Genomic DNA, 13197 nt, shown 5'->3' with positions numbered 1-13197 from the left:
CTGAGCCATCACCACTCGGACTTAAGTGGATTCGCGGATAGGGCCGTGATAAGCGCCACCCCAACACTCAGCCCCGACCCTGTCAGGTCAGACGTCAGACGCCTGATCGGTTGATCTGACAATATAAATATCACGAACAGCTGTGCTTACTATGACCCCTCCTCCACGATCTATCTAGCAGATCACTCAACCCTCAACCCTCCTCCACTCCTTCAACCACCTTCCATCACACCACAACCCTACAACCATGACCAACCACCCCGCATTCGACGTCTACTTCATCTTCCAAAAACAAGAACTCAAGTTCCTCTTCACAACCCCCACCCACGCGGCCGCCTACCAGACCCTAAACCGCGAAGCCCGCATCTTCACCCACGAACCATGCGCCGTCTACCTCCCTCTCTCCCCAAGCATGACCTACCTCCGCGACAGCAGCACCAGCGGACTAGTCATCGGGTTCACAACCCCTCAGGACGCAGAATCCTGGTGTCGGACGTCCGTCCTGGGGCATATTTATGCCTCTGAACCGAGCACGGAAGTCCGGATCCGACGGGCTTGGACGGAGGAGGAGTTAGATGAGGTGCTACATTTGCAGAAGCATCATCATCATCATCACCAGCAACAGCACCAGCCCAACGGATTCCGGGATAGTGTTCCCCTCCCATTACGACCTGCTATGGCGCCGAATACACCTCCTTCGGGATCGAGATCACGCCCGTCGAGTGGACAGTTTGCGCCGCCGGCTTGGGCGCAGGTTTCAAGCCCGAACTCGGGGACTGGGTCTGGGTCGGGGTCGGGGTCTCCGCCTCTTTCATCGCACCAGGCGTATTCGCCTGAGGGTCCGGCATCCAAGGGTAGTCATACGGCGTATCGTGCGTCCCGCGTGCCGTCAGACTCGATACAACATGTCAGGGAAAGTCAGCCGTCGGTAGAGGTGGAGCATTTGGATGTGCCGCCGCTGAGAGTGGGACATGTATCGGGTGGTGCGCATAGTGCGAGTGTTCATTAGGGTATGGGGATAGAGGGTGGATTGATTGTTGAGATGGGTTGTTTGGCATAGCGATGGCGTCGGTTTATAGAATGCGTGTTTTCACTTTCGTTTCATGACTATATATACTAGGATACTACTAATTAGGTATCTATTTATCAACAATCCAACTAGTATAAAATGGAGAAACTTCCCCGAAGCATCCCATCGACGAATATATTCATGACCCGGCAGACAGTGTACAACCTGGCGAGACACTAGCCACCACTTGCAACATCAAATACCATGGAATGGATCACGCCCGATCCGGCCAGGCATCATACAACCCCTCCGACACAGTGACATTCTCAAACTTCACCTCCCCAACTCCATTCTGGAAGAAGCTAATGCCCGTTGAATTGGCATACCACGACCTGATCCGATTAGCCCACATCCCATACCCTCATTTGTTACCGAGAAAGAAAAGAAAGAAAGAAACTCACCTAACCCACGTACTCAACGCAAACCGTCCATTCGCATACACCTCCAGTACCGAATTATCCACCACGAGAGTCAAATCCAGCGTCTCAACCACTTCCTTCTCCCCATCTCGCACATCAAACAAGCGCAGTCGACCGGACTCAGGGGAGCTATCAATCCCACTCGTCGTCTTCGCCGCAGCACTGGTATTACTCCTATCGACGATGATCGACTCATTCGAGAACTGGTAATAGATCGTCGTGCTTTCCAGCTCCGAAGACAGGATCTGGAATCCGCCCTGCAGGGAGGAATTCCTCGCCGACGCAGGAAAGGTAAGTTGGGCCGAGAGGACGAAGAATTTGGAAGTGGGGGAGTGTTGGAACGGGATGAGGCTGGTGGTGTTTAGGGTACGGGATGGTTCCGTGGCAGAAGTCCCCGAGAGAAGGGCGGATTTCGTTTCCCGAGCGATGGAGATTCCCAGGGTTTGGAGGTCGACTGTCCCGGCGCTGCTGCGGACTACTCGCCACGAGGCTTCGGATTCCCGGGCCAGGGCGTTGTCGACGACGTTCGGGATGGTGAGGACGCGGAGTTCGCGCGGGAGAAGCAGCGTGCCGGTCCAGTTTTGCTGATCGGTGGGGAAGCCCTTGGCTTGTTCGAAGAGATCGCCGGAGAGCCAGACGTAGGAGATGAAGCGGTCGGGGGCACCGCTCTTGGTGGAGGGTTGGGAGGTGGCGGGGAGGATTTTGCCCGAGGCGGCGTAGGAGGAGAAGCCCCAGTCGAGGAAGCCGGCCATGTTGGGGGTGAAGGTGATGGAAGAGTTGTTGGCGACGGTACCCGAGACCCAGAGCATGTCGTGAATGCTGGTGAGTTGGGGGACGATGGGTTGGCCGGAGCCCTCGGTGCCCAGGGTGGTGAAGATCTGACCGTCCGGGTTGTAGCCTTGGTCGTCGAGACTGAAGACGTTGCCCGTTTCGAAGTTAAAGCCCCATCGGCCGGCCCAGGTGCCGTTGCCCCAGGTCGAGTTGGTGGGCTCGTGCCACCATTGGCCGAGATATTCCCAGTACTGGAAGTCGGGGTCGTATTGGCGGTAGAGGAATTGAGCGGGTCCTTTGCCGTGCAGGCCACCGGAGATGACGGTGTACCAGGTGTTGTTGGGGCTGGGAAGGAGGGAGTCGAGCGTGGGGTTCTGGAAGACATAGGGGTCACGGAAGCCGGTCACGTTGTAGGCAAAGGGAGGGCCGGGGATGACGGGGCCCTGGTCGAGCTTAGTGAAATTACGGCCGCCGTCGGAGGAGACGGCAAGGGATTGAGTCTCGCTGCCGCGGGTGTAGGGGATGGACCAGTGGATGGGGAGGAAGGAGACGGAGGTGTAGAGCAGGGTGGGCAGGCTGTTGATGCCGGCGGGGATAACGGAGCCATCGAACACGGCAATGGGATCGTTGATGCCGCCGGGCACAATGGACTGTCTGCCTTCGGGGTTCAGGTCCTGGTAGGTGGCCAGGTCATCGGTGGTGGCGCCAGAGATGCCTTCGCTGTTGTGCAGGTAGCCGACGTGGAAGAGGCCGGTGGAGGGATCGGTGTAGTGCATGCATGGGTCACCAACCTGACCGGTGGGCGGAAGCACATGAGCGCGGGGGCGCCATGTGTCGAAGAGGGAGCCATTGGGGAGGGTAGACAGATTGGGGGGAGCGACATTATAGTCGATGGAGACAGAAGACCGCGACTGCATGGCAGAGTGAGTGCCCAGAAGCACGGCGGCTGGGGGGAGCTTCATGATGGCTGCGTGGGAGGGGCGCTGTTATTCTCTTGCCATGGAAGAACATGGCATTAAATAGTGGCATGGTTGCTGCATGGTCGGGGAATCTCCGCGGACTAGTTCGAGGTGGAATGTTGGATGGGCCATAGTCTCGGGGAAATGTGAGATGCGGAGAAGGCCCGCTTAGGGTTCCGGGGAGATTCAGGGTAGGTTTCCCCGAGGTTTTCCCTCGTTGCCTCCGAACCAAGGCCATCACGATGCCGATCTTCCCGGATCGGATGCGATGAGGGGTTTGTGACCTGAGGGAAATTGCACGCTGGGGACTGATATCTTGGCCAGCTCTGTGGTGGGCTGGTTTAACCCTAAGGAGTATGTCGGGGGAGTGTCGGCTGAGAGGTAAAATGGGTCAGGTTGGGAACCCGTTGGGAAGACAAGAGAAGCGGGTGGAATGATACCGTCTGCATATGATGCCCGCGGGGACAATGCCAGATCAAGGACCCTAAGTGAGTTGTTTCAGAATCTGCCAATACGTATTCGTGGAGTGCACATTGGCTTAGTCAAAGACAATACCTTGGGAACATCGTGATTGGCCGTCACAAAGCACTATCCCACAAAGGGATGCGATTTCTGGTTATGGCGTTTCATCCCGACAATAAGGCAGCATAAAGAAATCCCCTCCAGCCGTCTATGTTAGCTAAATGGATATTGACTGTGCTTTTTGGAGATGCTGCCCTGATTGGACCCTGCAAACTTTCATTCTATAGGTTCATACCCCTGAATTCGTTGCACCACATGGATCACCCCACTTGATGCTGTGGCAGTGGTATCTCTTTAAGTGTACTGCTATCTGACAGCTTACATTCCAGCCCTCCGAGTAATGCCCCGCATCTTGAGATTCACGTTGTTTTAAAATTTCAGGAGTCATCCATCCAGAGATCTTTTGATGTCACAACATCTCGATTGAAAGCATAAGCCGCTTGATCATGATCACACAAGTGGAGCTGCGAAGGCACGACACAGTGGAACTGCAAGAGTTCCTTATGCATCTGGCTAGATCGTGCCATGCTAGATAATCTGGCTTACCTTGTCAGGGAATGAGCAGCGGACGCATGCCAACCCCGCACAGGCCATCAAGTGATCTGCAGAGCCAATCACTTCCCGATGATCTGATAGGTGGTCATTTGAAGATTGCTGACAGCCTCTATCAGTACGGCACGTCGGCAGTCCGAGGCCGAGGGTGGCTAGCTACCCATCCGACCGGTCGCATTTGGAATCAGATCGTGATTCTAACAGTGTACTTGACATCCCAATTGTCGATGTATCAGTCGAGTCATTGAACGCATAATGAGTTGAAAATCCGAGTAATGCGCGGATGACCCATCCATGCAGGGATCAGGTCAAAGCCGGGGTATCGGCATTCCTCACGGCTAGCCTTCTCGAAGCCATCGAAGCCATCGGCCCACATGGCCTCTGTTATATATCAGTGACAGACCGATCACACGGGATCGACTATGGATTGCGTAGTCGAGACAGTCTGAAGGATTCGGTGTGATCGACCCAGCTCCACTACCGAGTAATCTAGCTGCAGAAAATTCGCCGATCGCTTGCTGCGAGACGATGTTTGGCCCCTGGTCGGCGTGATAGGTTCCCTCGTAGGGTTTCTTCTTCCATTGGTTGGTAGCAGCGGGTTGTATTCGCGTTATCGCCGAAACCTTGATCAACAAGTAAGCGTGCATCTAGCTTCAATGGAGTCCGGACATTGAGCCGCATACAGATGCGAAAGATCGATGGCTACACGTCGTATAGGTATTTTCCTGAAAGCATCAATTAGTGAAGGTACTATTAAATCCAGCCATGCAAGTGAGTTGGATGTCTGAAACCAGTAAAGATTGTCAAGTGAGACCGGTGAAAGAACGGGGACGATGGCGCTATTCCCCTTTGAAGATCGGTTGGACGGTGCGTAAAGAACAATGGGATACAAAGCAGCATGTCACATCTCAGCAACCACAACCAGAACAAAGGTTGACAGCCAAAGACAAAGTCATTGAGGTCAACTGAAAGCCCGTATTAAGGTACTTCTCCGCATAAATCCAGTCCAACAATGTGACTACCGCAGTGGAACATGGCTAGACCCGGAGATATGTAGTTGTCTAGATGATCATTGATCTGGGACAGAGAATGGGAGGGTTCAAAGCTGCTACACGTGAAGATGCCCGTCTCTTGGACAAAGCTCCTGATGGCCATATGAGCCCGCGAGGCCTATATAAAGGCATTGTTGCTGCGACTCCCTTCCATCATTTGAATTGCTCGCTGCATCGCATACCATCGAACAACCATCACTTCTCGTCCAATCAATACCGCTAAGCAATTCCGCGCGACCATCATGGCAACCAAAGGCCGACAAGATATCGCACTCCTGTGTCTGGCATACAGGGAGTCCCTGGATATCGATTATGAACCCTTGATCAGCGAAATGAGTAGGAAATGTAATCTGGTGCGTCTACCATCCACCGGGATAGCGCTGAGATACCTAGCGAATCACACCCCAAAGAGCATCGTCGTGACAGACGAGGGCATCAGCGACCCAGCCAACCAAGGCGTGGTGAAAAAGCTCAAGGCCTACATCCAGAATGGTGGGTGGGTGATATTCGCCCTGGACTTTGCCCGCTCCACAACCGCGGATCAATTCAACAAGCTGTTTAGCCAGGGATTTGGGACACCCTGGGAATATGGAGGTCGCTCCCAGATCACATGCGGGTTCAATCAACAATGTGCTATCCCAATCGGGCGGGTGCCGGTGTCGGCGTCCTCGTATAATTTGGAGGCGCATCTCGTCAAGAACGCTGCTCCTGTCGAACAGATCGTCGTTCCGATGGAATCCGTGGAATCGTGTCCGGCCGTGGTAGCGGGGAAGCAGTTGGGCAAGGGGTACTTGATTTATTGTGGGAACGACAGTGTTGAGGTGGACCTTGACATGGTGATATTGTCTGTGTGCAATTGGCAATGGCTCTCTTGATTGAGACTCACTGGGATGTGCAGTGCACAGGCCGCGACCGAGGGCAATGTTTGTTTCTGGAATCGCGTTGTTTATTTATGGATATTAGACCAATGATCAATGTAGATTTTGAGCATAGTATGCTCATACAGCTCTGATCAATCATGATTGTGGATGATATCTCTGTATGTAATAGGGACCGCCGGTTGGCCACTGGGATGCGCCTACGGGGTTATAAAGGGGCCTGAACATGTTGTCTAGTTATTCCTCAGTTTCATCAGATTCAATTTGACTGACTGATGTTGCCTCCAAGATCCACAATGATCATGTTCGTAGTTTCATGCGTAGTGGTTCATATCGACTAGAACTTATCACCTGCCAGCATTAGGAATGCAAATCACAGTGGTATATAGGCCTCCTACTTACAAGCAGTAGTGTGAATGGTGTCCACTCTCAATGGATGTGAAGTCGCATCGTGCTTTCCTGGTGTTCCACCGTAGAAGAGTCCTGCCTAGGTACTCACCTCCCAGAGGAAGCTACGCCGAGAAGCTTCCCTCTGCGATGAAACTTGCGACAACGGCAGGCCCTTCTGCCATATAAGGGTGTTCTCCCCCTCTGCCTTCTTTCTCTTCTCCTCGCGAACATATATTACTTCATATCCATCTATTAACTCTCTGCTGATCTTCTGCAGAACTTCACTCGTTTGATCAAACCCCATCAAGGCATCTACCATGGCACCCAGGCCCCCAGGGATCCTTCTTTTATGCCTTACTCACGAAGACTCCCTCAAAGACACCTATGCACCCCTTTTGAAGCGCCTGGACGAATTGGCTCCCCTGCAGCGGGCCAAAACGGTGGAGGAAGCAATCCGCTGGCTTGAAGCGAAACCCATGGCGGTCATCGTCACCGACGGAGGGGTCACTCTACCCGCAAACCGCCCCGCCCTGGAGAAATTAAGATCCTACGTCCGCGGCGGTGGGTTGGCTATTTTCGGCCTATTGTTCCCCAGCTTGACGCCTCTGAACCGGTTCAACGGTTTCTTTCGGCGGAATTTCAATCTGCCGTGGGAGTCGGGGGATAACAACCGATGTGACTTCGATTACAATGACATGTGTTACCTGCCAACCGGGACCGTATCCGACTCGTTACCTAGATCATACAGCATGAAGGCACTTCAGATTAAAGATGCTCGCAGTTACGAGAAGATCTTCATTTCTGTGAGAGACTTTGTGACCGATACGCTTTCCTCCCCGGGAGAATTGATCGACCGGGCACAAGCGGCAGTGGTGGGGGGGAGGATGGGCCATGGATACGTGGTTTATTTGGGGGATGTCAACCAGGAAAAGGAGTCGGATGAAGTCATTCTCACTCTTTGTGATCGTTGAAACTCTCCTGGGAGACCCCGGGTGCCACATTATAGCGATGGAAAGTTAACTTAGCTTGAGGGCGGAGGACTTATGTTTATCACAGTATGCCACTAGAGGCATGATAGCAGGGCAATCGGCTCCAGACGAAATGAAATCTATTGTAGGCGACGCACTCATGACGAAAGTATTATACAGGGGAAAGAGATTTAGGGAGCGTATATTAGAACCCGGCCGGCAAAGGAGTTGTAAGGAATGTGTCCTGGCGAGGCGTGGTGTTTTGATCGACGAGGCAGAAGGGGTATACTCGAGAAGGCGGAATCGGCGGGAGAGGCATCAGTCACTGCCAACGATACGTTCACAGCAGCTGCAGCAGTGGCAGCAGAAACAGCAACTGTAGAAGAGAGGTGTGTCAGTTCCTGCGGGGCAGGGGGAGTAGTGCCGAGGGACGATCACTCACGCATCTTCGGGCCCATCACCACCACGCAGACGCAATTCCATGCCTTCCCCGGGAGTCTGGTTCAATTTCCGATTAGCTTTCCGTCCTTGGGTCAGCATCCAATTCGCGGCACGTACCGGCTGGTCGGTCACGATGTTGTCCATGGTGGGAGCGGCCGGGCTTTGAGGTTGGTTCATGGTCAGGGTGAGGGGATCCCAGGACATCTCCTGAACCTGCTCCTGGGCGGAGGGACGGAACCAGCTGAGAACGTTATCAAACATTATGTGGATTGGTAATTGGTAATAGGAGGTTGCGCGACGTGTCTTAATCTGCAACGAGGTACCGGAAGGACTGAATCGGCCGTAGATCGAATGCGAATGCGCAATCAAGTAAAAAAAAACGAGTGTGAGGGTAGACGTCTGGGGAAAGGAAAGAAAGAAAGAGGAGAGAAGAGCAAAAGGGCTGACGGAACGGGCTAAATTGACACCATCGACGCCATTTAAGATTGAGGGCCGCCGCCGGACATGGCGGATTTGTGATGGCTCGCGTTTTTTTTGCTGGGCGCAGGGGCACGATAAGGTGGCCCCTCGAAGCTTAGCCCAATCGGCCTCTAGTGGCCGAACCATCGGGGTTGGCCTCGTCGCCTGCGATTCAGGCTGGCAGGGCCCGCCCACACGTACGTAACTGGCGGAGGGATACTTACGTAGACAACTCGACACAGCGTGGACTTGTCGAGACGGAGGGTTTGGTCGCACGCATGAAGCGTTGTCGAGTATGGTGGTTAAATGCTTTGCCCGTTGCAACTAACGGGGGCATCCGCAACAGGAGAAAATAGCATCAGATGGAGGGATCATCAGTATCCGGTGGCCATGATTGGCAGAACTGGCCATGTCAAAAACTGGGGGTCAATCCGGCCAGTGTCCCGAGGGAGTTCTAGCCCAGGAGCTGGCCTGAGGAGCGGACAGGCAGCAGCGGAAGAGCCATCGGGTTCCTGAGAGGGAGCAAGAGAACATCCGAGAAGTTGACTAGTCTGGTCAGGTCTGGGGGCGCTACGTTGGGTCCCAGAGTGACTAGTGGCCTCTAGTGTGGCTTACCCTCCAATCGGACCCGGGCGGGGGGTGGCCTCGTCAGCAACGGACCAACATTGATCCGGCTGGATCAGCAGAGCCGATGTACCAATCTCTCCAGCAGTCACTTTCCCCTGGACCTCCTGAGAATAATTAGTAGGATATTATGTTGACATCAAAGTACCTAGTCCATAGTAAGGACAAATTTAGGGACCTTACCCCTGAACCTTCAGGGTTTAATCAAGGGTCGTTGTGAGTCGCCAGATACTAATTGCTATGGTTGTACGGGTAGAGTATATCCGGATTCCAGATTCCCGCAACGGCATATAACAGTAGCTTCTGCCAACTGCGGGACCGCATTTCCTACAATAAACTCCTGGCGGTTAAGAATAGTACGATCAACACTGTCAACCTGCGACAGCCAGCACCACTTGGAGCACCTAGTCTTCTACTAGACAGCATCGCACGGCTACCTCGATCATGTTTACGCGTCGCGAGGCGTCTTGAAATTCTGGTTGCCGCCCATGCCCAGCCTAGCCTAAGATAATCTGTTACCACGGAACTCGTGGGGCTCCGTTCAAACAAGATCGACTGAAAACATCCTGCCCTATCGGGACCGACTACCGTAACAAGACTGTGAAAGCAAAGCGCTGCACTTCCTCCGGTTCATCATCCATCGGACATAGCTGCAACCAGAACGGCAGTCATGTCCGACCGGTACTCGCACCGGTTCGCATTCCTCCATAGTACGTGTCAGCTCTGGACCAAGCTTTTTGGTCCGATGCTAAGCTTTATCCTGGTGCCTAATCCGATCGAGGTTTCAGGTTAAATGGATGATGCAAGCTGGATAGCGCGTGTTACTAAGTGCACACGGTCGGTGTCCATTTTCCGAGTTGCTGCTAGCGATTCTGAACCTAGGTTCCTTTGCAACATTGCAGATGCGCCGAGGAGAGGGTTGTTTTCCACTCATTACGGACATTTGAAGGTCTGGTCGACGGATGCAGACATCTTGACAAGAGCACAGATGAGAAGAATCAACGACAGTCATGTCGGCAGGGATGCGCTGGGGTCGATGTACGTTCCTGACGAACTTTAGAATGTTGATGAACAAGAATTGACTCACCCCAGCTGAGTTTGGGGGGAATTGGCAAGTTGAATGCTGAGCTACCTAGACGACAACAAATTGCCTAATGACGAAGAACCAGCGAATCTCAGCAACCTATAGCTTCTGAAAGCACCAAAGAACGCACAATGCACGCGGATGATGTTGAGCGACTACATCAACGCAAATACATGGGTTGACACGGGCCTGCACTATGTTTTGATTCAACCCACTACATCCTAGCCAGCAGCCATAGCCGCCGAGTCTCGACCAACACCATTTACTGTCCACAAGCATTGCTGGCTGCGAAAAGCCACAGAGCTGCTGTTGGTTGCATCTTGTGACACTGGACTCACGCGCGGCATCTTGATTCAGAAAACCCTCGGTGCGACCATACATCCGGCTTTTACATGCCAGCAACGAAAGTACTGAATGAGGACATGATGGGCTGTAGGTCTGCACCACGCATACAGCTTGACTGGCAGAATATATTTGCAGAGAGGGCAAGTCCACTTCTCGACTCCGTACCCCGTGACGAGAACGCACTTAGGATCAACTGTTGCTCCGAAAAAGGAAGACATGTGGCGGTGCTGCCCGACCCATTGGCCAATCAAGATTGAGGGGGGAAAACTTCGCCGATCGTCTCTCAACCGGGCGGTGGCGATCTGCCGGGCTAAACCCGACGCGGTCAGGGGTGTTTCAGAGTGGCTCAAAATGACCTCACCGCCTGCCTAAGCAGCTGGATTTCCCCCCTCGGGGATTGCCTCAAGCAGGAGTTATCGTCGGCCAAGATGGCCCATCCCACAAAGCTTGATTGCTTTCTGTCGGATATGAGAGCCATCCCTCAACCATCTTCTTCCTCCCGATGTCCTTCGCCATCCCTGCATCCGGCCCGCCGTCAGCATGAAAGCCCTCCAGGATGAGTACGATCTGGGATATCGCAATCTCGACGACCGGGCGGAACCCTCCACGCGCCCGTTGTCAACCATGCTGCTGCAACCCCGGACGGCCGGATTCTGGGGCGCCGGGTGGGCCTGGGAGATTGTAAGCTGTGTCCTTGCCGTGGCGGCCCTCGTCGCCATCATCGTGGTCCTCTACAACTATGACGGCCAGCCTATCCCGGATTGGCCCTATGGGATCACTCTCAATGCTCTGATTTCGCTCCTGGTGACGGTCATGAAGGCCGCTATGGTCTTTCCTATCACCGAGGGTCTGTCACAGCTCAAGTGGTCATGGTTCAACCGGGGGAATCGACTGAGTGACCTGTCCTTGCTGGACGCCGCCAGTCGGGGAGCGGTCAGCGCAACCTTTGTTCTGTTCCGCTTTCTCCCTCGGTGCGTTACCAAAATTGATTCCGACATCGCATCACTAACAGACACAGTCACTTGGTATCCATGGGGTGCTTCATTCTCGTGGTGGCCGCAGCCATTGCCCCGTTTGTCCAGCAAGTCATCAATACCACCGCCCAGCCCGTTACGGCTCCCGACCAGTCCTCCATCCGCGTCTGCAACACCAGCAGCTATGTCGACTATGGCGAGGGGTCCGGTCCGGGTATGAACAAAGTTCCCCTGTCGACCACCGGAGCCATCTACACCGGCCTTTTCCAGAGTGCAGGTCCCAACAGCAACGTGGTCACAATGACCTGTCCCACCGGGAACTGTACGTTCGCCCCATACCAGTCGCTGGGGTTCTGCAGTCGCTGCGCCAATATCACAGAGGACCTCACGCTGGGCAACACCTCCTCGACGAGTACCATGGCAACCTACAACTACCAACTGCCCAACGGATTCAGCTTCCACACCTCATGGAGCTCGATGTACTTGATGAACGCCACCACCGGTCTGGACCTGATTCGACTGCAGACGGACGACATGCCGCTCATTCTGAATTTCACCACGATCAGCGCCGCCGGCTACGGTGTTCCGCCGCAAATCAGCGCGACCGAGTGCGCGCTATACTTCTGCGTCAGAACCTACGAAGCGGCCATCCAAAGGGGCCGATACAATGAGACGTTGACCTCCACGGCCACCTTATCCAACAGCTCCGCTACGGATATCACTGAGGATCTCACCCTGATGCCCGAGACCTGCTACGTAAACGGGACGCAGCGCCCGAACCGCGACAACTGCACCTACTCGGTCAGCTGGCTCAGCCGGCTGGCCATGTCCAACTCCGTGTCACCGCTGATCGAGGGCCAGGGGTCGCTGTTTGTGAGCAATCGGCCGTATTGGTCGTCGGATACCATGCGTGCGGTGTACGGCGTGGAGGGCAACTATACCGATGTGAACTCGATGTTTCAGTCGTTGGCATCCGCGCTGACCACGCACGCGCGGTCTGCCGTGTGCGCCGCGTCGTTCAAGGGCACCACCTGGACGACCGAGTCGTTTATTCATGTCCAATGGCCGTGGCTAACCCTACCGATTGTGCTGATGGTGCTGACCCTTGCTTTCCTCATCACGACCGTGATCCGTACCCGCAACCAGTTCATCTGGAAGTCCTCGCCGCTGGCGCTGTTGTTCTCGGATATTGCTGTGGAGGCGCCGCACGCGTTCGAGCGCAGTCCAGACCTGAGTCATATGGAGGAGACGTCGCGGAAGATGAATGTGTGGTTGGAGACGACGATGAAGGGGGCAAAACTGAAGGGGGTGGTGGGCTAGCAATCTGTGTCATTGTACAAATATTAATGCATCAATCGGTATACTTGGCCTTAGTGCTGCTTTAACTCTACTTACCCAGGGCAATACCACATCCCTTCGCAGCCAATACCCCTTTTCTGACTACTTGGCAGCGGCTTGGCAAACTGGAGAACCTGTATACAAGATCAGCAGCTGGAGTTTTGCTCAAGTTGGTAAGTCATCTACCCCTTTCTCCGCCTTCTCAAAAATATTCCCACAATCTCCGGTAATTCCCATCCAAATACAACAAACTCAGCACCCGAATACAACCCAGTAAACCTACAATCGAAATATTCTGCGCACTCGCACTCAATTTAGACATTACAACCTATACTACCCCCCCCCCAACCCA

General features: G+C 54.0%; 6 protein-coding genes across 6 annotated transcripts; 4 read left to right on the top strand and 2 right to left on the bottom strand.

Moving 5' to 3' along the window:
- Window positions 1–178: 178 nt before the first annotated feature.
- On the top strand, window positions 179–1188 carry BO80DRAFT_427331 (uncharacterized protein). Its single transcript, XM_025719980.1, has one exon. The coding sequence runs from the start codon at window positions 248–250 to the stop codon at window positions 1007–1009; it is 762 nt and encodes a 253-aa protein (XP_025572850.1). The 5' UTR covers window positions 179–247; the 3' UTR covers window positions 1010–1188.
- A 95-nt stretch (window positions 1189–1283) lies between these two features.
- BO80DRAFT_495529 (glycoside hydrolase family 32 protein) lies at window positions 1284–3507 on the bottom strand (the record flags this gene model as incomplete). Its single annotated transcript, XM_025723953.1, has 2 exons — window positions 1471–3507; window positions 1284–1401 (listed from the first exon to the last, which is right to left on the bottom strand). The coding sequence occupies exons 1-2, from the start codon at window positions 3219–3221 to the stop codon at window positions 1284–1286; spliced, it is 1869 nt and encodes a 622-aa protein (XP_025572849.1). The 5' UTR covers window positions 3222–3507.
- A 2079-nt stretch (window positions 3508–5586) lies between these two features.
- On the top strand, window positions 5587–6325 carry BO80DRAFT_479758 (uncharacterized protein; the record flags this gene model as incomplete). Its single annotated transcript, XM_025723317.1, has 1 exon — window positions 5587–6325. The coding sequence occupies one exon, from the start codon at window positions 5587–5589 to the stop codon at window positions 6217–6219; it is 633 nt and encodes a 210-aa protein (XP_025572848.1). The 3' UTR covers window positions 6220–6325.
- Window positions 6326–6872: 547 nt separating this feature from the next.
- BO80DRAFT_466950 (uncharacterized protein) lies at window positions 6873–7583 on the top strand (the record flags this gene model as incomplete). Its single annotated transcript, XM_025722819.1, has 1 exon — window positions 6873–7583. Exon 1 carries the CDS (start codon window positions 6930–6932, stop codon window positions 7581–7583), a length of 654 nt encoding a protein of 217 aa, XP_025572847.1. The 5' UTR covers window positions 6873–6929.
- Window positions 7584–8018: 435 nt separating this feature from the next.
- On the bottom strand, window positions 8019–8282 carry BO80DRAFT_447397 (uncharacterized protein; the record flags this gene model as incomplete). Its single annotated transcript, XM_025721604.1, has 2 exons — window positions 8019–8078; window positions 8139–8282. 2 exons carry the CDS (start codon window positions 8280–8282, stop codon window positions 8019–8021), a joined length of 204 nt encoding a protein of 67 aa, XP_025572846.1.
- Window positions 8283–10659: 2377 nt separating this feature from the next.
- BO80DRAFT_479751 (DUF3176 domain-containing protein) lies at window positions 10660–13163 on the top strand (the record flags this gene model as incomplete). The annotated part of the gene is made up of 4 exons (XM_025723316.1): window positions 10660–11504; window positions 11546–12818; window positions 12907–13018; window positions 13102–13163. Exons 1-4 carry the CDS (start codon window positions 11074–11076, stop codon window positions 13161–13163), a joined length of 1878 nt encoding a protein of 625 aa, XP_025572845.1. The 5' UTR covers window positions 10660–11073.
- Between the last annotated feature and the right edge of the window lie 34 nt (window positions 13164–13197).

The sequence above is a fragment of the Aspergillus ibericus genome (assembly GCF_003184845.1).
Source record: "Aspergillus ibericus CBS 121593 unplaced genomic scaffold BO80scaffold_35, whole genome shotgun sequence".
NCBI classification, from domain to species: Eukaryota; Fungi; Ascomycota; class Eurotiomycetes; order Eurotiales; family Aspergillaceae; genus Aspergillus; species Aspergillus ibericus.
The sequence above is the reverse complement of the archived record's forward strand: the minus strand, read 5'-3'. Positions and strand labels throughout refer to the sequence as shown.